The following is a 24,196-nucleotide window of genomic DNA, read 5'->3' as shown; positions in this document are numbered from 1 at the left end:
CTATTACAAAAGTGACTAGGCTTTTCCTTGACACAGGGTTTTTAATCTGGAGTCCCAGACTCTTGGAAGGTCTATATAAAATGGTGGGTTTGTGTGATTGTGCATTTGTTTTTGTTTTTCTGAGGAAGATCCATAGTTACTAGACTGATAATGAGTTTGATAGATTTCTCCCTCTCCAAGAGATTCCAAGTGGCTAACACATGACTGCCTGGAGCCCCTGAAAGAAATAGAGTCCTGCCTTGACAGTTCTGGGATGTGAATTGCTCTCTTATATTCTCAAAGATTTCAGTGGAGAATGTTTTGAAAAACAATGATTTCCTTCAGCAGTCCTGCAGCAGGGTTCTCCCACATTACTTTTGTTTGGTCAGCCCTTGGTACTGTCATCACAGCAGCCACAGCAATCTTGACTCATTCTATTACCCGTTTCAGCCACTGCTTTGACAGTGGCAGCAAAGAGTGTTAAACACTGACACTTCAGCTCTAAACTACAAACTGATTTGGAGGGAGATATAAAAAAATAAAAACAAAACACTAGAAAATACATGCTGATCTTTCTATTCTGCATATGTCTGTGCTGTTGTCTCAGCCTCCTGGAAACAGTTATGTTTTTCAAAAAGTAAGCACTATTAGTGCACTTTTGTCTCTGCATACTGGTACTGACATAGTTTATTTATGTGGTATTCCAAGTACCTTCAAAACTGCCAGAACTTTCTTCTGCTCTGGCACAGGTTCATAGGGAGGTCCGGCCAGAGAGGAATTGCTGCAGAAAGTCCAGAGAAAGGAAGGCATTATAGGAGCATTTGAAATCCCCAAAATTGAGCACTACTGTGTGGTTTGTAAGGTTTTAGATTTTTCTGTTTCTGTTTCTTTTTGGGGGAGGGGGAATCATGAAATTTTCTCAAACCTGTTTAATTGGTATAAAAGATGAAAACATAATAGCAGTGTATATGTGTGCAATAGCCAAAGTCAGATATCTGGTGATCTTAGTAAACACTTCTCCCTTGCTGAATGAGTATTCGCTTTGTTTCCTGAGGTCGGAAAGCGGCTATAGTGTGTGCAGGCATTCACACACGTGTTTAGTGAGCAAATCAGACATTGTGCTAATTTAAAAACAAAACAACACGAGTTAGAAAAGGAGCTTGTTTTATAAAACTTTACTTTTGAGGAGGAATTACATTCTGAGACACTGACCAGAAGGACTGGAAAGTATACCTGAGTGAGGTGCAGGGCTTCAAGGAAGCTAAAGCCTTGAAAATGAGGAAGAACAATCTGATGGGGTGGATGTGGTAGGGTTTGGCATGGTGTAGTATTTTAAGAGAAGTAATTTGGTAAGGTATTTCATTGCAGTTGGAGCAAATTAGAATCCAGTTCCGGGATGCCATTATTGCCAGTGCAAAAAGATGGCTTGGACTAGAGTAGGTTTGGCTATATTTCTATCCCCAACCCCTCTATTGCCCTTTCAAATTGCATTAAATGGTCCAAAATAGCAGCTAGATTTAAAAAAAACACAGAACCAGGATCTTACTGATTGTCATCCTTGAGCACTAAACTGTAGTTTGTGTGAAACCTAAAATGCTGACTCACAGCATAGGTGACAAAGTACCTTCCTGGCCGCATGGCTGCGGTGCTGTTGTTGTTGTTGTTGTTGTTGTTGTTGTTGTTGTTGTTGTTGTTGTTGTTGTTGTTGTTTTACTCTTACTATTATTGTGACAGCTGGCCTCAAACTCAAAGCATTGCAAAAGATGACTTTGTGTTTCTGATCCTTCTGCCTTCGTCTCCTCAGTTCAGAACACTGGAATTAAGGGCCTTTGTCACCATGCCCAGTTTTGTGTGATGCTGAACAGCATGCTTTGCCAACTGAGAGCTACATCTTTAACCCCTGTCCCCATCTCCGTACTTTAAAAGACAGGGTCATTTGTACTCCAGACTGGTCTCATAGTCACCATTCTCTGTGTATCTCAGCCTCTGAAGTGCTAGGCTTACAGGTCTGCCCCATGACACTCAGCTGAGGAGCGGAGTCTGCAATGAGGTTTCCTTTAGAGATTTGTGGTATATTTATTTACTAAAGAACTGTGTAAAGATAGGATTCTGCTTTCACAGGGCCCTGGAATGTGTACTTTCTAAATGATCTTTGGCTTAACATAAAGTTCAGGTGTGGGAAAGCAAACAATTAGGAGATTTGAAGGTAAAGAAGATGAAGACAAATAAATACAAGGTTACATTAAAATATCCAGTCTAACTGGGTAGGGTGCCATACCCTTTTAATCCCAGTGCAGAGGCAGGTTGATCCCTGTGGCCAGCCTGGTCTACATAGTGAGTTCCAGGAGTGTCAGGACTACATAATCTTGTAGTTGAGTCCATAAGGCATGTCCTGCAAGCCTATGATGTGAGTGATGTGGAAGGGCAGTCAGTGACAGAGATTCCATGACAGAGAACAGGATAGTGTTCAGTGGATAAGGAGATTATTATGCTCAGTGTGATGACCTCAGTGCTGACTGGTGGATGAGAGTCAGGACAAGTAGTGGATTGTATGGTTGGGAGAACAGCTAGCTTTTGTAACCCCTATGTGGTCTCTACCCTCTTTTCCTCCAGTCTTTCTTTTGAGAGTATGGAGTAGATCTGGACTCTTGAGAGCATGGTGTTGCCTTTAGAATCTCAAGTCTGCTTTTCTCCAAGTTGAAATGATGCAAAGGCAGATTTCTGAAAGAGGGCGTAGGAGAAGGACTGGGGAGGGCCTGGGAAAGCCAGCAATGAGATGTGTCCGGCTTGAGCAAGCTTGGTATGTGCAAAGGAGCTGTCATGTCTGAAAGGGTTAGCAGAGAGTAGATGCGGAGCAGGATGAGTCTGTTAAAGAGCCCATTGCAAAACCAGGTGCCCTGTTTCAGAAGCAAACTAGAAAGCCCCAGCATATGCTCTCTACTTAAGAAGAGAGATACTCCACACAGCTGGGTTAGCTTCTCGACGATGGTGAAATGTGAGAGTTGTCGCACACTCCTGCAGTCCAGCGTTCAAAGAAAGATTCTGCTTTATATAGCAAGTTAAGAGCACAGCAGTGGAGTAGAGAGACCTTAACAGTTCACCATAAAACACAGTAAAGGTATTTTGGTAATTTTCCTCCAATGAGATTCTACTGTATGAACAAATTAAACCTAGATTTCTGGGGGGCTAATATATTTAACTGTTATATTTTATATCCTTAGGTGGATACCCTTTATGAAAAGTTGCTGAAGTGTAGTAAGTGGATCGGGAGTGAGGGTGTATGTGTCTCCATCTAGTTAATAGCAAATATCCTACTTTGGAAGCAGCCTTAGTTTTCCTGAATGAATGTTTTTTAAATTAGATAGATTTGCTTCTGTATGGTATAGGATGAATGTCAGCTTTGTCTTACTGATCAACAATAGTAATTTATGAAACCATTTGAATGGAGAGAACACTGTTCTTGGCCCTCCTTACTAGTCTGAGATTTGACTCTAGGAGAATTAATGCTACTATCTTAGTTTCATTTCTACTGCTCTGATAAAATACCCTGAAAAAGCAGCGTAGGAAGTGGGGGTGGGTTGTTTGTGCTCACAATTCTAAGCTAAAGCTTATCACGTGGGGCAGTTAGAGTCCAATGGCCTGTGACTGCTGTCACATTTACCATGGTTAAGAAGCACAGGGAGGAGTTAACCATACATGTTATGCCCAGCTAGCTCTCTCCATTTTTACACTCTCCAGTACAGCTCTCGGGGAATGGTGCTTCCTACTTTTTCATTAGAGTTTCCCCCACCAGTTAATGTAATCTAAAGAATCCCCCAGCGATGAGTTCGCAGGCCAAACTGATCTAGATATACCCTCACTGAGACTCTTGCCTGGCTGACTTCAGATTTTCTCAAGTTTGACAAAACTAACATCACACGAGTTTTCATGCTAGTCATAAGAAGAAAAAAAGCTACTTTATACCTCTTAGGTACCTAGAACTGAGGTAAGCCTAAGTAAGCCACTTGAAGACTTGACTTAGGTACCCAGAATTTGTAAAAGAGTGTCAAATGTTAGCTTCAAGAGGCACTCCATTCTTTTTAGCTTCTTTGTGACCACCCTTCCTAGACAGCTTATTGATCTCACTTTTAGCTCATTTCACACAGTTTGGATTATTCTAAGGATTTCCAGAAGCTCCACACTGACCTCAGAACAGTGTTGCCACACAGGTGTGACACTCGTGCCCATGTACACACACACACACACACACACACACACACACACACACACACTCTGTGTACTTACAAAGCTCTTGAAGTGCCCATGTCTTTCTTTCCCATACATGTGGAGTTCATGTAAAGTAGAATTAACTGTTTAAACAGTACAGGGCACTGGTTCAGTAGAGCTCTTTCATTGTCTCATTGCTAGTGAGAATCGTGGCCCCTTTATTGTTAGGGCAGAGTAATAATGGCTGTATCTAGATTCACATTTTACCCCATAAGCTAAATAAATATCAAGTTTGAATATGCTTAGATCTTTTCACAGTGGTACATGCCACTTCAGCTTAAGTTTTGTTTGACAGTTACCTTCCCAACCCCAACCCCTCCCTTAACAAAACAAATCCCAAAAGAATAAGGAGCCAAAGCCTAGAGATCTTTGATTTCTTCTAGGAACAGCTGTCTGCATAGTTTGGAATGGCAGTCGTAGTATGCTGTCTTGGGGATGCTTGCTTAGCATCAAGCAAGAAAGGCTTTACTTTAGCTGGATTGTAAAGTGCTCTGTTTGTTCTTGGTGTGTGCATGAGGCCTGTCTGCATGTGTAGGTTGTACGGCAGTCCCCTGCCTGATGACTGTAGCAGAGAAAATATTCTCATACTTTTTGGTGATTTCTCATGTATTTATTCCTGATGTGTTTCACTTCATTCTTATATTTGACGTTAATGCTGTCTTATCAAAATATTTTGTCATTTTCTTAAGTGCTTTTTTAAATGCAGTGAGGATGTAGAACTTGTCCCCAACTCACCCTAGCCAGTCTTTCCATTTTTGTTTTTTTTCAAATAAAGATTTTTATAACCTCTTCATATCAAAGTTTACTACTAAGTAGCACCATCCTATGTTACTTTTTTTTTTTTTTTTTTTTTCGGAGCTGGGGACCGAACCCAGGGCCTTGCGCTTCCTAGGTAAGAGCTCTACCACTGAGCTAACTCCCCAGCCCCCTATGTCACTCTTTAGAAAAGCTTATAAAAATAATTTTTGAAGATTTGTATAACAAGCATGAGTTCTGATAGCTACTACTATTAGCAATACTCCTTGTAAGGATCGAGTAATAATCCAGTCTCAGAAGGATTGTAATTTTTTTTGTAGTCACATTCAAACACCGAATTAGAGTTTCTTTAGTCCTGTCTGTATTTTCTATTATACACACACAGCTCACTGGAGAAAAGAACATTAAGATTCTGAATTTCCTTTCATATGTACAACTCACTGGAAAAAAGAACTTAAAGATTCTGGATTTGTTTCCTCACTAAATGTTGTGTCTTACTGTTTAACTATTCTAGAAGTTTTCTCAAGGGCTTTCAGCTGAAAGTTGATGAAAATAAAGAAGGCTTTCAAAATGGCCATGGACCAGCAGTTATCACATGGCCTGTAAGCCATCAAGTAAAATGTGGCCCAGTGATCGTGGAGGAACTTGAAGAAATGGGGGGGGGGGGGGGGCGTAGCCGTTCCAGTGTTCTTCATGTAAACTTCATTACATGATTGCCAATGTCAGAATAAAATAAAGATTAAAAAGTGGTGGAATTTAATTTGCCTAAACCATGTCTTCAGTACCACAGAGCACCTAGGACCAACATTGCATTACCACTAGACCGCTGATAGTTGTAGTACTCACTGTGAGGCAGACAGACAAGATCCCTACCAGCTGCGTAGGAATGGCTAGGCAGCAACACTAACCGTGAGGTCGCGCCAACGCCGAAGAAGCAGTACCCTCCGCAGCGCGTCAGACACTGAGAGCTGCTTTGCTGGCTTTTCTCAATCAAGGACATTGTGGCTTTTAGCCCACTGGAACAAGAAAAACTGCACAAGGATTTAAAGATAATACCTCAGCGTCTCCAAGAGGGGTTGGGGGAGGAGTCAAGAAAGCTGCCCCTGGTGAAGTCTGCTGCTATTTCCTGCTACGGCCAAGTTGAATTCCAATGGCTGGATCCCGCATTTACATTGCTGTTGGTCTCAACAGAACAGAGTGGGCTGGAACTTCGCTGCGTTTGTTTGAAACCCTGCTTGGCACATTACACGTAGCCGTTGCCAGAAGTTTGTCTCCCTGAAGCTGTGTGGTGGTTTTTCTTTTCTCTGCCCGCCGCCCCCTTTCTCTGTGTTATGTCTATAAGTTGACCACCCAGTTAAATAAAGGTAAACCAGGCCCTGGGCTGTGAGGTTACCAGCCAAGTAGGAGCATTTTGCATTCACTTTAACTGAGTTGCATGCTATTGTTCATTTCTGTGTTTGATGCTAGTACTGTTTTTACTAAAATCCATAAATGTGGCCCTCATGCAAGGCCCTGTGTTTGATCTCTAGCTCCCCCCAGAGCTCACTGTGCTTACGGATTACTGCTCGATCCACATCAGTGCTTAACGCCCACTAAGGAAAGGTTGTTTATCAGCTTTATCTCCTTTACCCTTCTAGATCTGATCACTGAGAAAGCTCACTGTCATCTTCACATGGTCCAGGTCAGTCCTGCTAGACATAAACTCCTAAAACCTGGCATGGTGAATTTTGTCCTTTTTTAAAATTGTTTTGTTTTGAGACAGGCTTACCCTTTTTAGCCCTGGTTGGCCTGGAACTTGCTTTGTAAACTAGTCTGGCCTAGAACTCAGAGAGCTACCTACCTCTACCTCCACACCCAGCCTCTCAATAAAAATTTAAATTTAATGAAATAAACATGAGTTTAAATAATCCCCAAATGTACCATTTAGGTTGTAAAAATTTTAGATTTTAATTTTTGAGCACCTTACATGACATTCTGACAGCTTTTGCTCTTATCTTTTTCTTTCTTTGGACAAAGAATCATTTCCTGCTCCATGTAATTTACCACAATTAGTGGGCAAGTCACAACTAGATCTTTTATGTTTGTTCATATTTTATTTTGAGACAGGGCATATGAATTTAAAATCTGACTTTAGGTTCACTGTGTAGCAAGATGACCCAGAAACTTCCCAATCTTCTGAGTGTTGGGATTACATGCACGTGCTAACCTGTCTGCTTATATATAGTGCTGGGAATTAAACACAGGGCCTTGTATATGCTAGGCCAACCATCAGCCGAGCTACGCCTCCTAATCCATAGCTACACCCTAATGTGTGCTAAACGTGTGCTCTCCCTACTGGAGCCCATGGTCCTAGATTTCTTTTTCTATTACAAGAAAGGATGGTGTCTGTTGGAAATGTTAGTTGTCGTTCAGTATATGCTGTTAGCAGGAACCATTCTACTCTCCTGTCCGCTTACTTCTAAAATGGAGTTGGAGTTTAAGTGATCATATTCTTTTCTCCCTGTCTTTTTTGAATTAAAACAACACATTTGAACAGAAGGCACACTCTGGTTTGGAATTGACTGAAGAGCAACCACTGCATTGTTAAATATTGAACCAACAGATTTTTGACATTGGAAAGTTTTGATTTTCAGTTCAGGCAAGTTTTTAAGATACTCTTTTTTTTTTTTTTCTTTTTTTCTTTTTTTTTTTTCTCTTTTTCGGAGCTGAGGACCGAACCCAGGGCTTTGCGCTAGCTAGGCAAGCGCTCTACCACTGAGCTAAATCCCCAACCCCTTTTAAGATACTCTTTAAAAACCATGTAATACTTATATTTTTTTCACTAAAACATTAGTTCTAATTCAGGCAACTTTTTAAGATACTCTTTAAAACCCATATAATACTTCTAATTATTTTCACTAAAGCATTAGTTCTAATTCAGTTTGAAGCTCCAGAATATCTGAAGTAAGAATTATAGTTTCTGACTTATGTTTAAAATGTACTCATCTAATCTTCCTTCCCTCTTTCCTTCCTGCCTTCTTTTTCAGTGAGCTTGAATATTGACTGAGAATTGGTTCTATCAAGACCATCTCTGGCAATCTGTTCCAAATTCAACTATAATAAATCATAACTAAGGATGAACACTTACATAAATACATATTTTAAGTGATTTTAAAATAAAGTCTTTTTAGTGGACTGGTGGTAAGCATAACAATCTTTGAATTCATCAGAGTCTTCTGAAATGCTGTCCTGACAGGAGCACTGGCTTCTGTTTGGTGGAAAGGATGTGTTCTTATTAGGACAGACTGACTGTGTGTGTGTGTGTGTGTGTGTGTGTGTGTGTGTGTGTGTGTGTGTGTGTGTGTAAAATAAATTAATAATTAGAAATATGTGGCATAAACATATAGTAATCAGTACCAGGTCATTTTTGTTGTTCAAGAATGGCCCTGTTCTTTATACTGAAACATCACTTGAAAATTTGAAGCAGAAAAGGTTTCGTTTTACCCTGGTAAATAAATAAGAGAAAGGAAAAGCAAAATAACCCTTTAAAAACAACAATAAAACCTGTGTGTTTGGAGTTGCTTTAGTTTCACAGCTGAACTGGAAGTTAAGAGAGTTCCCATGTCCTCCATGCCCCCACACGTGCAAAGCTTCCTTCATTATAGCACGGTCCAGTTGAGGAGCCTGTCACCCAGAGTCGTAGATTGTATGAGGGTTGCTCACTCAGGCTGCGGTACACTGTATAGATCTAAGCAAATGAATGATGCGGCCATCGTTTTACCATCCTGATATACTCCTCTGTACTGTCTCATGCGTCCCTCCCTTTAACCACTGGGCTGTGTGTACGTCCCCGTGGTCTTACCTGTTCCATTTGGTCTTTGGAATAGCTTTTTAGCTTATCTTCTTTCACCTATTAATATACATTTGTTTCCTTTAGCACACACATTGCACATAATTAGTGAAATTTCAATATGTATGTGCTTGTTTCAGAAAATGACCGTTTGTTATACCAGCCAATCTCAAAAATGCCTCTTGGTTTGCAAAACTTTTACAGTAGTGAGAAACTTCTGGAGTGTGTGAGTGGTCTGTTAAACTGCATCTGGAATTGTATGAGTCATCAGTTATACCACATCTATACCCATTCCATTCTGTTTTAATGTAACATGATGATCCTGTTCTGAATTTTTAAAATGAAATTAAAATGAAGTAAACCATTATGATGTCTAGAAATACTTAAGCATGCAGCTCCTAAAAAATTATGAATTTGCCAGTTACAATAATAATGCTTTGGGAAAATGAATAATTTTAATTGTTTCATTTGAAATTTTTGTTAATTTATAAGCCCTTAAGATAATTCTGTGCTTGTAGGAGTGTCTTAGGATCAGACGAGGCTGATTAATCTTCACTGTTGTAATAAAAGTGAACTGTATAATCAAAATGCAATAAAAACATAGCTTTAGTGACTTAACTTCTAGATTGTTGGAAAACCTCTTAATGGTAAAAATGATGAACATCAAAAATCTTAGAAACTTCAATAGACAAAACCATTGGGAATTGCTGCAAAGTCAGCAAAAGTATCCAATTCAAGTGCAAAGCTAAAGAGAAACCTGCATCCCAGGTTTTTGTTTTTGTTTTTGTTCTTTTTTTTTTCTAATGTTTTATCAACACTGAACAATCAAAAGCTGTGGCTTTATTGGGAAAAGCCACTCTGTAGTCATTCAGTGGGGACCTGAAAAGCAAGCAGAATAGTATAGAACAGGTGGACAGAGTTGACATTCACTGCATGTTTGGGGCTGACGTTGCTTCCGAAGCCTGCCAAACTTGGACCTACTTTTGTAAGAGTGTAGCTTTGGCATCATCTAGTCAGAATAAACTTGAACTGTAACCTGTCTCTTCTTTACATAAGACCTGCCCCCCATATCTCCCAACTGCGTGCCATCCCTCCCACCACCACATCTCCTGAGAGCGTTACTGCTTTCCGTCTCACTGTTTATCTGATGTGCCACACACAGTGTTGGTCTTTACTGAGTTAAGCACAGTTCCGAAAGCTTCTATAAAACATTTGAATTTTCAGAATTCTCTAAGTGTATCGATGAGCTGTTAAAGACCTTTGTTTTACTGATTAGGAGCTCTTTAGGACAACTTGATTGCCATTTTTTTTTTCCCTCATAGTTAAACCAAAATCCTTTCATCTTTTCCCATTTGTACCTTTTTTCAATGCTGCTTGACAAATCCATGGAGGCCAATACTGCTTGTCTCCTACCTTTTGAATGTAGATTAGATCCTCAGTTCAGCCATTCACACATAACTTGATACCCAGTTCTCTCTGTAGCTCTCTGTAATATATATCAACTCGACAGTGCCTTTCTTAAAGTGAGCTTACACCAGATGGCAGTAACTGACAGGTGGTCAGATAATCTACTTTTTCATGAAAGCCATTCTTCTTGCCAGCACTTCTCCGTACATGTATGCTTATACAGTCTGTTTATAAAAGCATCTAGAAAGAAAGGGGGGGGGTCAGCTAAGGTTGTGTTACTTCTGATTTAGACATGCACATCTGTTTACATGGCATTTTTAGATGCTCATACCAGTTTTCTTAAGATACCACACATCTACTAAGTAAAATCGTTATGCCATTCCCCATGCACACTGGTAGATAGGTAGGGTTTTCCCCCTCAGGTACTCTCTTGATGTATTTTAGAAAAAAACCAGGAATGTATACTTGATACATTTTATGGGATGGATTTAATCTAGTTTGAGGGTATTCTGTGTATATGTCCCCATCTTACAAGTTTGCTGTAGGAAAAGGATACATAATTACAAACTGATAGATCCATGTTGTTAATTACTTCTTTACTTTAGGTAAACAGCATAAGGATTTTAAGAAGAGGATATGGTTTCCACTCCCAATATGGTTGTATGTACAACTGGTTTTTTGTCGCCGTGTTTTGAACTTTTGTACATTTTGTTAAATATACAGAAAAGTGGTGGAGTTAAACAAACCAAGCAGAAGGACAGAGACTGACACAGTATCTAAAGTTCTGCACAAACTTGTCCAAACTCTGTTGTTAGCCATGCTAGTCTTAACCATCCTTACCCTCCAAAGGGAATCATGAAAAAGCAGCATGGGCCGGTCAAATCAAGAAGCATCCTACTTCGCCAACTAAAGATCCCATCCCAACATTATTCTGATGTGACTTGTTCTTCGTGGAGCATCTTTTCGGCTCTCCTTGGTCACTGTGTTCCTCTGTTTGGGGCTTGATGAGTCAGTGGGGTGAAAGAAGAGCTAACTGCAAAGCCTGCGATGGAGGCAGGCAGCAGCAAAGGAAGTAAAGTCACAAGAGACAGGAAAAGGATGCTCGCTCTGAAAGCAGTCAGTGGAAGATCCCTCCATGACAGAATAAGCTTGACCTCATGAGTGTATCAGTTGGATAGGAACTAGATAGTTCTCGACAAAATAATGCCTGTTTCTCAGAGAAATGTCTTGAAAGAGAGCAGAGCTGAACCGCTGTTGGTGTCAGTCAGAAGAATGCAGGCATGCCATTGCTGCAGCCTGCCCCTTGCTCTCGTGTGTCTTGTCTCTACAGTGGCTCTGGTCTCATCTGTGAGGACGGACATCCTAGGATGCACTTCACTTTGTGCCTTTCAGCTACCTCTGGGCCTCCACTCTTCAGGTTGCTCAGTCTGTCCTTTTGGCCAGGAGAGCCAGATTTTCTCAGTAAGATGGATGGCAGTGAAGTGAACATTGAAATGGACAGGAAGAGGCTTTCCTGTTTTGGTTTTGGTTTTCCATTATTCCACACTTAGCCATTAGCATGCATTCAGTCACTATGGAGTCTGATTTTAATTCACAAGAATTACAATACTCTTAGATTACAGTAAGAATTACAGTAAGAATTAAAATGCTCTTAGATTACAGTAAGAATTACAGTAAGAATTACAATACTCTTAGATTACAGTAAGAATTACAGTAAGAATTACAATACTCTTAGATTACAGTAAGAATTACAGTAAGAATTACAATGCTCTTAGATTACAGTAAAATTACAGTAAGAATTACAATGCTCTTAGATTACAGTGAGAATTACAGTGAGAATTACAGTAAGAATTACAGTAAGAATTACAATACTCTTACAGTAAGAATTACATTAAGAATTGAATACTCTTACATTACTGTAAGAATTACAGTAAGAATTACATTAAGAATTGAATACTCTTACATTACTGTAAGAATTACAGTAAGAATTACTGTAAGAATTACAGTAAGAATTACAGTAAGAATAACAATACTCTTACAGTAAGAATTACAGTAAGAATTACAGTAAGAATTACAGTAAGAATTACAGTAAGAATTACAGTAAGAATTACAGTAAGAATAACAATACTCTTACAGTAAGAATTACATTAAGAATTAAATACTCTTACATTACTGTAAGAATTACAGTAAGAATTACAGTAAGAATAACAATACTCTTACAGTAAGAATTACAGTGAGAATTACAGTGAGAATTACAGTAAGAATTACAGTAAGAATTACAGTAAGAATTACAGTAAGAATAACAATACTCTTACAGTAAGAATTACATTAAGAATTACAATGCTCTTACATTACAGTAAGAATTACAGTGAGAATTACAGTGAGAATTACAGTGAGAATTACAGTAAGAATTACAGTGAGAATTACAGTGAGAATTACAGTGAGAATTACAGTGAGAATTACAGTGAGAATTACAGTGAGAATTACAGTGAGAATTACAGTGAGAATTACAGTGAGAATTACAGTAAGAATTACAGTAAGAATTACAGTAAGAATTACAGTAAGAATTACAATGCTCTTACATTACAGATAGTGAAATTCCATCTTTGCTAATCTCTTTAAATATAACTTCATCTCCCTCCTACAACTGACTATATATACCATCTCATTTTCATTTTATTATTAATATTTAATATAAAAGATTCATACATTAAAAGTAATCACAGGAAAGGTCAGGAAGAACCTGAATCAGGATACAAATAAAGCTCAATGAAGGAAGGAGGGAAGGGAAGGGGTGAGAGGGAGGACAGACAGACAAATCTGTCCAGGATGTTGAGAGTGTTAGTAATCAGTGCATAACCACAATTCTCTAGCTCCCATGTGGGAGCCACCTTCACCCATTCTTTTTCTGGCCTATTTTGAACAAGTTATTTACCAATCTGGAAGCACATTGTTCAGTGCCATCCATCCCGTTGCCTAGTGAGGATCAGACACTACTACCAAACCAAGGAGGAACTCAGAGACAGGTAGGAAAGAACAAACGTGTCACTGTGGTAGTGACAAAAGTAGCCAGAATACTTGCCCCCTAAGAACTGTCGCCCAGTTACTCTTTGCTAAAATGGTAAATCCCAAAGAAAATCTGATTTTTTACAGTAGGTAACTAGCTCCCTTGTTGGGCAGAATTAGATGTCCTTCCTCCTTACTGTCTTGGGAAAGACCTGTAGGGGAGTAGCTTATCAAGTCTATTTTCTTAGAGCAGATGTAGACCTCATGAGATGCTAATGTGGCTGACACCTTGCATGTCTGCAATTCTGTAATCTGTTTGAGGGAAACCATGTTCAGTGAGTGGTCAGGTGGTCTCATGTCTTCTTGAGTGTGTTTTTTGTGGTTCGTGTGTTCCCCACAGGGCTTTCCCTAACTCAGCCCTAACCCTCATCTGGCCAGAGCCAGCGTTAGCTTTCGTGCTTCAGAGCTCTTATGTGTGAGCCTCCTCTTTCATCAGCCTTGCTCGCCTTCCTTCATTGAGCCTTATGTTTATATCCTCTGACTCAGGTGTCTTCTGATCCTTTCTGTGATTTCTTTTTGACATATGTATTTTTTACATTAAATGTATAGCTTGTTTTTTGTTTTCCACATGGGTAGTGCTAGGTACCCAGGCTGCCTGAAACTCATTTTGTAGACCAGGCCAGCTGCACATTTACGGTGGTCCTGTTGCTTCTTCCTCTTGGGATCTGTGGTAATCGTTTTGCTGCTGAGGTAATAGGTGTACACCACAGCACCCACCAGTGTGTTTCTTGTTTACATACATGTTTACACATAGACATCTTTGATAAATCAGTATCTGGACACCTTCTTGTTCTCAAGATGATCTTACTCTCCTCCACAATAGGCTTATTAGATCCTTCAGGAACATTCTAGAACAGAAAAGTGCACCCTTTATAAAACGCTGCTTATGCTTTTGTGATTGCTGGACTACCTCTGCTCTGCACAGGAGGCTCTTTCTCTCTTCCCCTGATCTTCCCTGGGATACCATCTATGGGATGGCAGCATTTCTCACTTATTTCTTCCTGCCTCCTAGGACCTGTTTGTTTCTACCACAGTATGTATTGTTACATACTCTGGTTATGTTGTGTGTCTGTCATCTTGTACTGTATGTAGTTGCCTAGACCAGGACTGGTTGGTAGTAAATTTTACAGAAACAAAAGTTTTATTACCCTGTTTGATTATCCTGATTTTGGTTACTGATGCTGACATTTTAAAATTACATAACTTCCACTTAACTTCACTGGGCTGTTAGCCCTGAAGTGATGGTGACATAGACCAGGCTGAGGGAGGGGTGTCTGCAGTAGAAAAGTGGTAAAATCTTCCTTAGAAATCTTGGCTGCTGTCCTTTATACAGAGTAGTGGAATGTTGGCTTTTTAAGGAGCATGTCCTGCTGTGCATGGTGCCAAATACTCAGCACTCTGGAGGCGGAGGTGGATGGCTCTCTATGAGGTAGCATGATCTACAGAGAGAATTTCAAGTCAGCCAAGGCTACATAATGAGACTCGGTCTTTTAAAAAGAAGTTAGCATTTTCTATTAAACAATACTAATGTGTTGGATTTTTTTAAGTATATATTTTAAGGTGCATGTGTTTTGGGCATCTGAACAGTGCTAAAACATCTTAGTGACTCATTTCTTTCTTCTTTACATTGAGGGAAGCTTTTTGGACCCTTAAACCTCGACCTGGCTTTGGAAAGGTTTTCTTGTCTTTGAAAAGAGCATTGCATAATACACATTGAACTGTATAGGGTCTTCAAGTCTACAGCTATCTTGAAATAAGGAAAAAAGTGTAAGAATCCAAGGTGACTCTTGCTTACACTGTGTGTCATCTGGAATGATCTGGGTGAAAGAAAAAAAGGACCGCTTTTTGGGGAGATGGCTTAAAAATTAATTGAAGAGCTCCAGGAAGCATTCTAGTGAAGCAGAACGACAGGAGATAGAGGTAGTCTAAAGTGTGCAAAGCACGTTCAGCTGACCCAGACCTCTCACGGGTGCCGCTTTGACTCCTTACACAGCATAAACAGACTTGACTTTTCAGCGTTTTGTTAAGGCGTCTGACATTTCCCCTCAGAGTTCTTTGTCATTTTCATTCTTCCCTTTCTTCCCTTTCTGTCCATCTGTCTAAAATCTTATGTTTAGGACAGCTCAGTTGCTCAGGAAACTCAGCTCTGCCCTACTGGTCTGCCTTGTTTATATAAACATAGTCTGAGAAATGTGGGTAGAAGCTCAGTCATTTAGATGGAATATTCTCATAAGCTGATTTGTGTCTGAAAGAATTTCTTGGCAGTCCTAGGGGTATATTTAATTAATAAATTCTGGTGATTTTGCTGCTGTCCTGAAGAATCTCTTACCCGCATACAAAACTCAAGTTGTAATGTGGCAATTCTTTTCTATTCTTGAAAGCTTGGTTTGGCTTTTTTCATTTATATTTGAGTCCCATGAAGATAGGCTGTTGAAGTTTGAGGGAGCTAGGCTTTCACACAGTAAACACTGATGAAACCCTAGTGGGAGGGACTGGAGAGAGCAGCAGTGTGGCAACCATGGAGGCCGTTATCCTGTGCACCACTGAAAAGGCCCACTGTAGGTCAGAGAAGAAGAGGGAAACTTGGGAGGAAAAGAGAAGTGGACTCACTGTGGGACGGACATGCAGGATGAGGTTTTTAGAACTGCTTCTGAGTGGGATTAACTCAGTAACACCTTCTCACGTGGACTGTCAAGCCACTCACGAGTAATTTAACTTGACAGCAGGCTCTCTGGTCCCAGTACCACAGTCAGCAATTAAAACTTAAGAATTAAGGCCAAATTTGTGAGCCAGCTGCTCCCACCAAAGCATCAATGCTAGAGGACTCGGCATGTCTGTGAATTTAATTGTATCAAACTACTCTAGTTGATAAGGCCTATGTGTTTATAGTCAGTCCTGCCAGCACTAATTAAATACTCCAAAGAATAAAATGCATATCACTTTACCATAAAATAATTAGTGACTTGATTTTCAGTGTACCTTGCTTGGTCTTTTCAAGTTCTGCTTGTGGAGTGTTTATGGCAGACATGCTAAGCAGGCTGGCCGCACAGCTCCTCTGTGAGCATGGTGGCTGCTATGGCTAAGTTTCAAAGAAGAGACCTGTTTTTGGGGCCGGTTCCCAGCAAGTAAGAAGTCTGGCTCATTGGAAAGTGACCAATAGAGAAACATTTGTTGTTAGTCACTTATCAAGAAACGATGTGCTTCTGATGACTTCTCTTCCTTTTCTTCTGTCTACCCAGGGGTAGGGCAGTAGAGGCTGGGTAGGTAGGATACATGCTCAAGGTTATATTGGCAGGCAGCCCTGGAGCTGCCTTCTACAGCCCAGTGTTTCCTTGAATAGACCTGCTGACTTCTTGCAGTGAATTCCTAGTGTGAATCCTTAAAAGATAATTAAGTTACATCAGATTTGAGTCAGCGGTCCATGTGCTGATACTGTTAGGGGTGGGACCGGCTGTATTATTGGAGTCTCAGAAACAAAGGAGTTACCTTCCTTTGTCAGTGGTTCCAATGGAGACTCTGCCTCCACCTCCCTCCCGTGGCACTTGGAGTGTCTACAGACTAGAGGGGATGGTGCTGGTGAGCATCCCAGAGTATGTAGGACAACTGTCAACAATGAGGATTGTCGTCCAGTGTCCAAAGTACCGGGCATTGCTAAAGCCAGCTGCCGAGCCAGGGTGTGGCTCAGCAGTAGAGCACTTGTCTACCACCACCGCCTGCTACAGAGACAAGCCTTGCCAGAGACTAAGTCCAGGGATGGACTTAGTAGAGTCTACAATCAAAATGAATCCGGGTCAAGCTATGAGGGTAGTGTAGACGGTCATCTTTTGATGGTTAGCTTGGTTCCCTTTCTTTGCACTAACTCTCAGCTCAGCGTTAGAGAAGGGAGTGAGGGAGAGGTAAACTTTTCTTCTAAACTCTTTAGAGTGTGTTCCCATTCCAAGAGCTAAGGCTGTGGGTCCTGTGGTGTGTGATGCCCCTCCCCATACATCTCCATTGTAAGCAACACACTGTGCTCTTAGGCCCCCAGAACGTTTAGACACCGGCTTTGCTTTGAGTGTGTAAGAGGGGAGGTGTTGTTTGTTGTTTTCAGTAAAGACTGTTAAAAAATAATAAATGGGGAAATTGTTTCCCAGCTACCTTACAATCCAAACTATACTGGGAAGATCATAGTGTCCAGTTGTTTGTGTGTTGTGTACCACAGATGACTATCTTTGGCTAACACTTTTGCTGGATTATATTATTTTGCAGAACAAATAGCCTTTGATTATAAAGAAAGAAAACATGGCACTTATTTGTTTTATTTTTTTACGTAGTTCTTGGTTAGCAGCAAAGCCAACATGTAAGGTGAATGGCTCTCCTGGAGCCTTGCTTTGCTGTCTCTTGATTGTATTATGATACCACTTCATAGTAAAGTTTCTTGACTGTCTTACTTTGTAAGCAGAGGTAAGTGCTCTCCTGTTTCTCTTTTTGGCAAATGTAAGAACCTATAATGAGTGGGGTAGGGAAGAGAGAAGCTGGGCATTGGCTTGGGCACCTATCTCAGTTACCTGGACCACCCAGAAGGAGGAGCATTCGCCATCCTGTAGTCCTTTCCACAGAGCTAGCTATGTGGCATTTTTTCCTTTCCAAGGTGACTTTGTTTCCCTTCCGTGAGGGTTTCAAGCCTTCCTTAGAGTTTAGCTTTGCATCATAGAAGACCATTCTAGAAGCCAGACTCATCCACCAGACCATCTTGTACTTGACACATGTATGATTTCAGTTTTTATCAGAGGATCCTGTTTATGCCTTGTCCAAGTTCTGGGCCTAGAGGGAGACACTGACAATTATATTCTCAATTAGAACCTTGTACCCTAGGGATGCTGGATCCTGGGGGTATCGTATAGTTGATACAGTGCTTGCCTAGAATGCAAAAAACCCTGGGTTTGAGTAATTCCCATACTCCAGAGTCTTCATAGGGAGCTCAAGGCCAGCCTGAGATACATGACTCTTTCTCAAAAAGGGAGTGGTTTCTTGGGACTTGAGGTGTAGCTCAGTGATAGAATGCTTACCTAGCTCACGAGAGGTCCTGAAGTCGACCTCCATAACACAAGGCACAGGGGTCGGGGTATATGTGAGGGGTGTTTCCCCTGGCTACAAACACTAGTCTGTTTCTTAAGGTATGTTATTTCTCTGTCCTGTCCATCACCCCTGAAAGAAGGACCAGTGATATTTCCTTAGCTCTTTTGGGTTTTTGTTGGTTGTTGTTTGTTCTCTTTTTAACTGGGGGCCTCATAGGACCTTGGGTTTTCCCCTTAAATATTTGACTCATTTAAAAAAAAATTGATAGTCTATACAAAGTAGACCAAGTGAGAACTTCTTAATTTGTTTTTGTAAAATATATTCCTCAGTATCTGGATTCAGGTTACCAAAAATGAGATCTATAAACATGGGCACTTTTTTCTCTTTTGGGGCTGCCCTGCCCAGTCGCCATGGTCCTCAGGCCCACTCAGCCGTGGAGTACTAGCTAGGATTTAGGCGTGCACGTCTAGGGCTCATAGTGAGGATCTGTCCCTATCTGCTCTGTATCTGTTAGGTCCTGCCTACCTCACAGGGTTGTTGTGAGGATCAAAGGAAATCACTTAAGTGTGCAGTACCTTGTAAGTCAGCATGAATGCAAATAACGTGCAGGTGTAAGAAGGCCGAGGCCTAGGAAATCATAGCAGCTGTGAAAGAGAATGCAGGTGGAGGAGTCCCACCCCCGCCTCGTGTTGCCTACCTAGTGTAGAGTGCTTTCTCCGTTTCTGTCAAGTTCAGAGATGATCTTTCCTGACTTTAGTTGTGTCTGTCTTTTATGAAAAAGGTTAGTACCATGAAATGCTTCATTTGCTGAAACTAGTAGAATCTGGCACAGGTCAGTGATGGGGCAAAGCAAAATCTGAAAAGAATTCCGACTTCACCATAGAGCCTGGTGGCGGTCACTGTCCCCCTCCATGCTGGCTGCTGATGGGTTCTGTAGAAAGAGAGATTGTTGATTATTTGATTCATTCTCAATAAAGTAATTATTCTAATAATATAGTTGTTAGACTTTACCTTCCTGGCCCCAGATATCATGTACGAGTTCTGAACAGTTTAAAACAGTTTATAAAAACCCATTTTTACGTTGCTAGCGTCTTCTATTTGACACTATCCATAAATAGACCCTGAAAACTCTGGGACTCCATGGCTCCGCCTCCGTGACTAGTAGAGCCAGAGAGGAGTGTAGAGCAAAGCAGGCGGACGCTGGGACGCCTCCACCAGGAGGAGCTCAGCCGCTGCTTGCTGTTCCTCAGGGAAACACCCTTTCTAAAGTCAGAAGCCTGCACTGTGTCCGCTTCCCTGAAGTGCATCACCAGTTATAATCAGGAGAACTTCGCTTCCTTTTAATATTGAACGTGTTTATTCTTCATGAAATGATTTCCTTCCGTTTAACAAACTCAGAAACGAGGAGTTCCTGTAGTGGACTTCACAGGATTTTTCTTTTTTAAATGGTGTACATCAGCATCAGCTGAGCTGGCTGACTGCCTCTCTGACTGAAACTTTCCCCTTTAGCTGATGCTGGCTTGTCTCTAGAGCATTGAGTCTCACAGCTGGATTATTGACTTGCACCACATGTAGAGGTCAGGAAGCTAGAAAGAGACCGGAAGGCCCCTCCCTCCCTTCAGCCTGAAAGAGCTCCCTCTCTCTCCTTGAGGTCCCTGAGCTCACAAGCACAGACCTAACCCAGTTTGTCTTGCTAGGATAACCCATAAACGCTCAGTAAAGAAAGAATAATTCCTCTCCCGCTTAACCACTAAAGAACAGCATATGTTTCTAACGTCAGCTTTTTATTTTTTTTTTATCTTTCATTTTTTGTTGGTAAATCTCCCAGACAACAACAGTTCTGTAGAGAGTTTAAATATGAAGGAATGGCAGGACGGGCTAAGGGCACTTCTACCCAACATTAACATCAACTTTGGTGGACTGCCCAATTCTTCTTCCCCCTCCAACGCCAACCACAGTGCACCAACGTCCAACACTGCCACCACGGACAGCGTGAGTTGGGACAGCCCTGGCAGCTGGACAGACCCAGCCATCATCACAGGTAACTCTCTCCCCCGCCCCTGTCCCCCTCAGCTCCACTCACAGCCATCAGTGTGGTTTCTAGCACAGACTAAGTCAGAACAGGGGTCTCTGTGACATAAGTTCCTTTTCACAAAGCCTGATTCATTCTTAGGGTCATGGTGAACCTGTCCACCTAGTTGTGTTCTGAGGCACTTGTGCCTGGGCTAATTCCTCTTGGTCTAAGTAGGTGTTACCGTCTGGCAGCATGCGTGTATTTTGTAGGCCTCAAACTACTAAAGGATCTAACTGAGCCATCTTAAGAGAAACATACTCCACTCTTTATAAAGCTCTCTATATAAGGCTGTCTGTGTCCACATCCCTGCTAGAGAGGGACAGGCGCAACGGGGAACCCACCATTCACTTTTGGGAGGCCTGGGGTTCTTTGGTGGGAGGTTGCTTGTCTGGGAGGGACTTTTGCTTTTGTTTTTCTGCTGTTCCGCCTCTGAAAGCGAGGGACCAAGTTTTCCGAGGGTTTGTGTAACAGTAAATCCTGGTCATTGCTGGAGAAGGGCACGGTGGCTAAAGGAATGTAAGGCTGAAAAGGTGTCATTTGGAAATTGTAATTTATTTCTTGGGAGGACAAATCGCTCCTTTAGAGTTTACCTGAGTAACTTGGTCCTCTTTCCTTACAGACTCAACCATTTTCTTTTTGTCTCCTGTTTCCTCTGTAGGTATTCCAGCCTCTTCAGGAAACACTTTAGACTCTATTCAAGACGACAATCCTCCACACTGGCTAAAATCCCTTCAGGCCCTCACAGAGGTGGACGGCCCCAGCGCTGCCTCGCCACAGCCCCACCACAGCGCCCCCTTCAGCACACAGATCCCTCTGCACAGAGCCAGTTGGAACCCCTACCCACCTCCTTCAAATCCTTCCAGCTTCCACTCCCCACCCCCAGGCTTCCAGACAGCCTTCAGACCCCCCAGCAAAACCCCCACAGACCTGCTACAGAGTTCAACACTGGACCGCCACTAAGCAGAGAGGGATTGAAAAGGGCAGGATTTGTCCCACCCTGTTCTCCCCTCAGCCCACTCACAGCCCCCTTCTCATCTCTTACGTTCTGAAGAATCCAGTTCCTGATCGGTTTTTTTTTCTCCCCGCCCCCAGATGCGATTCGATCACAGCGTCTTTACCACCTTTTCTTTAATTGTAAAAAGTTTCCGTTGGTCCAGCATCTGAGTGAGTGACACTGTTGAACCTTTCTGGGGGAAATTGCCTTTTTAAGCAGAGGAAAAAGAAAATCAAAAGGCGGTCTCAATACTTAGAAAATTACTGTTTGTCTGTCACTCATAATGCCATAATCTGCTTAGCAGAAAATGACAGTTAATCTATAGGAAAGGTCAAGTAAATGTGTTATCAACTGCAGACTTGAGAACCAGGCTGATTTAAATGAGATTGCTAAATTCTTGGGGGAAAGCAGTGGTCCTGGCTTCCGTCTTGCATTCAGCTTTTCACTATTGCAGGGAAACGCTTTCAATTTTAAATTCTTTATTGAATTGATGGGGAGGACTCAATTGTGTTGTTAAGCAAAGGGATTTATTGGAAGTTGATGACAAGATAAATTGATCTGTAGTAGTAACTGGCCTATTGCTAAAGAGTTTATAAGGAGGGAGAAGTAATTTTTTAAGGAGAAAAAATTTTGGCTTTAGACTTAAATTCAGATGTTTTAAAAGAAAAAAATATTCACAAATTTAATACCTATCCTTATGAGAGCTGAATTATACGTGATTTCCTCAGTCTTTCTCCTCTGTCAGAATCTTTTCTTCCTTTGACCATAAGTCCATCTGACAGGGCATTGTGAGCCAGCACTGCCCTGGGGCCACCGATCACCCACAGGAGCAAATCTCTGCCCTCCTTGCCTGCCGCTTTTCCTTAACCCTGTAGTTCCGGACGTTTGTGCAGTATTGAAAAGACAGGAGAAAAGAAAACAAACCTGGTTATAACCTGATGCTAAAACTAAAAACAAGGAAATGTACCTCTTTCTTCAGAATTAAAACTAAAATCTTAAATAAAACAGAAAACTTGATGGTGACCCTTGGGTGATTCTTGTTTTTGTTTTTCAGTCTGTTGCATGTGAATTTGAAATATTTTATGATCTAGTGCCCATTTGAGTTTCCACTAGATTTTACATTTTCAGCTATGGAGGGTGGTTTTGATGAAATCAGAAAATAAAGGAAGAGTTGTCTTTGTCAGCCACTGCTAGTTTTAAAGCCCAGCCCCTCTTGCTCTCAGCGGCTCTTCTCCCGGTGGCTTTCCTTAGCCGAGGCCGCCACCAGGCTCTTACAAATGCAGAGCAGACCTGACCACTGAGGCCACTGGTCAGGAGTGAGTAGGGTCCTGACGTGCTGAGGTGGATCTCCGGGAAGAGCTATCAGGAGCCGCAGCCCAATAGCCCAGGAGCATCATCACCCTAGGAGCTGCAGGAGAGACCCAGCAGTCCTGGGGCCAACAGTCCAGAGACCTGTCTCAGCCAGCCTCAGTGGGGAGGGTGTGACTCGGGTACTGAAGACGCTATCTAGAAGACTGTGTTCAGGTGGCAGTCTTGGAAGCAGTGTCCCAAGGGAGCCAGTATGCACAGAACAAACAGAGTAGGTTGAAATTGTAAACAATGTGCTTTGGGGTTGATTTTTTTTCTTCATCTTATCTTTACTTCATTTAAAGAAAGCAAGTTTTTTGAGTTTTTGTCTTTTTTTTTTTTTCATGCACACCTATAATCTCAGTACTCAAGAGGCTGAGACAGAAGGATTGCCATGAGTTCCAGGCCAGCCAGTTCCAGGGCATAGAGTGAGACCCTGTCAAAACCAATAAACGAGTAAAAAGAAAATAGTGTTTTAGATAATCAACAGCGTGTTATTAGATATCACCACAAGGGCCATCTGCACAGGATAGGAACAACACATTTTGTAACTCACAAAAATGTTGCAGTGCTATGAAAGAACTGGGAACTGTGGGCTTCGACCTGTGACCTTTGCCTTTGTTTCCTGTAAAAGAGACAGTCTGCCTTGCTGTAATTGTGTATCTTTAATGAATCATACCCACTCTGTAAGTGTGTGGCTACTGTTTAGACTAATGACCTAGGAGCTGCCTTGCACAGGTTAAAATCAGTCTGCAAGACTGTAGTGTACTGGACATACCTCTCCTGTTTACTCACAACCCGCAAACATTATCCACCGTTACTTTTGTTCTCCCTTCCTTCTGGGCTGCCAGCTAGGTTGTATCCCTGGATAATGAATTGTTTAGTTCTTAAAAGCTGAGTAATGATCCAGGCCCAGCAGTGGCAGGAAAACTTCGCTATAGTCTCGCTAAGGGCTTTAGAACATATTAGAGGCTCTGGTCATGGTTTGGTGTTAGCCTCTCTGCTAAGTTTTAAAAGCTATCTGGGGTAGACAGGGAGTCAGGTCACAGTGAGCCCGGAGAGCGAGACTCACCAGTTAGTGTGTCTGACAGGTCTGCCGTGTGAGACCACGATTGGCCAAAGTACAGTCTGGAGGAGCTCGGTGTTGTCTGGGCCTAAGTTTGCCTCCCTACGGACTCAAGGACAACACCTAGGGCTTGGGTGGGTGTGACTGATCAAGGCATAGCTGAGAGAGCAGACACGTGGGACTGGGACGGAGGCCAAGAAGTACAGAAAGTACCTGCACCAGAGTGGCAGGCAGTGGGAACTTGGGTGTGGACAGCTTCGCGGTCACGGTCTGTCATAGGATCTACTGTACTAAGTGCTCCTAGGGCCCCTCTCTCCTTGGGTTCTCTTTTTCTTACGTTCCAGCTCTTATTCC

General features: G+C 41.8%; 1 protein-coding gene across 7 annotated transcripts in view; it reads left to right on the top strand.

The window, feature by feature from the left end:
- Cnot4 (CCR4-NOT transcription complex, subunit 4) overlaps window positions 1-22,452 on the top strand; it is a 101,530-nt gene extending 79,078 nt beyond the window's left edge. For 5 of the 7 annotated variants that reach the window (NM_001037782.1, XM_063285993.1, XM_063285992.1 and 2 more), the window contains 2 exons: window positions 20,190-20,402; window positions 21,094-22,452. In NM_001037782.1, coding sequence (NP_001032871.1) covers window positions 20,190-20,402; window positions 21,094-21,395 — 515 coding nt within the window. In that variant the 3' untranslated portion in view covers window positions 21,396-22,452. The remainder of the gene's footprint in view (window positions 1-20,189; window positions 20,403-21,093) is intronic. The other 2 variants (XM_006236271.5, XM_006236272.5) reach the window with 1 other exon arrangement.
- The last annotated feature ends 1,744 nt before the right edge of the window (window positions 22,453-24,196 follow it).

The sequence above is a fragment of the Rattus norvegicus genome, chromosome 4 (assembly GCF_036323735.1).
Source record: "Rattus norvegicus strain BN/NHsdMcwi chromosome 4, GRCr8, whole genome shotgun sequence".
Classification (NCBI taxonomy): Eukaryota; Metazoa; Chordata; class Mammalia; order Rodentia; family Muridae; genus Rattus; species Rattus norvegicus.
The sequence above is the reverse complement of the archived record's forward strand: the minus strand, read 5'-3'. Positions and strand labels throughout refer to the sequence as shown.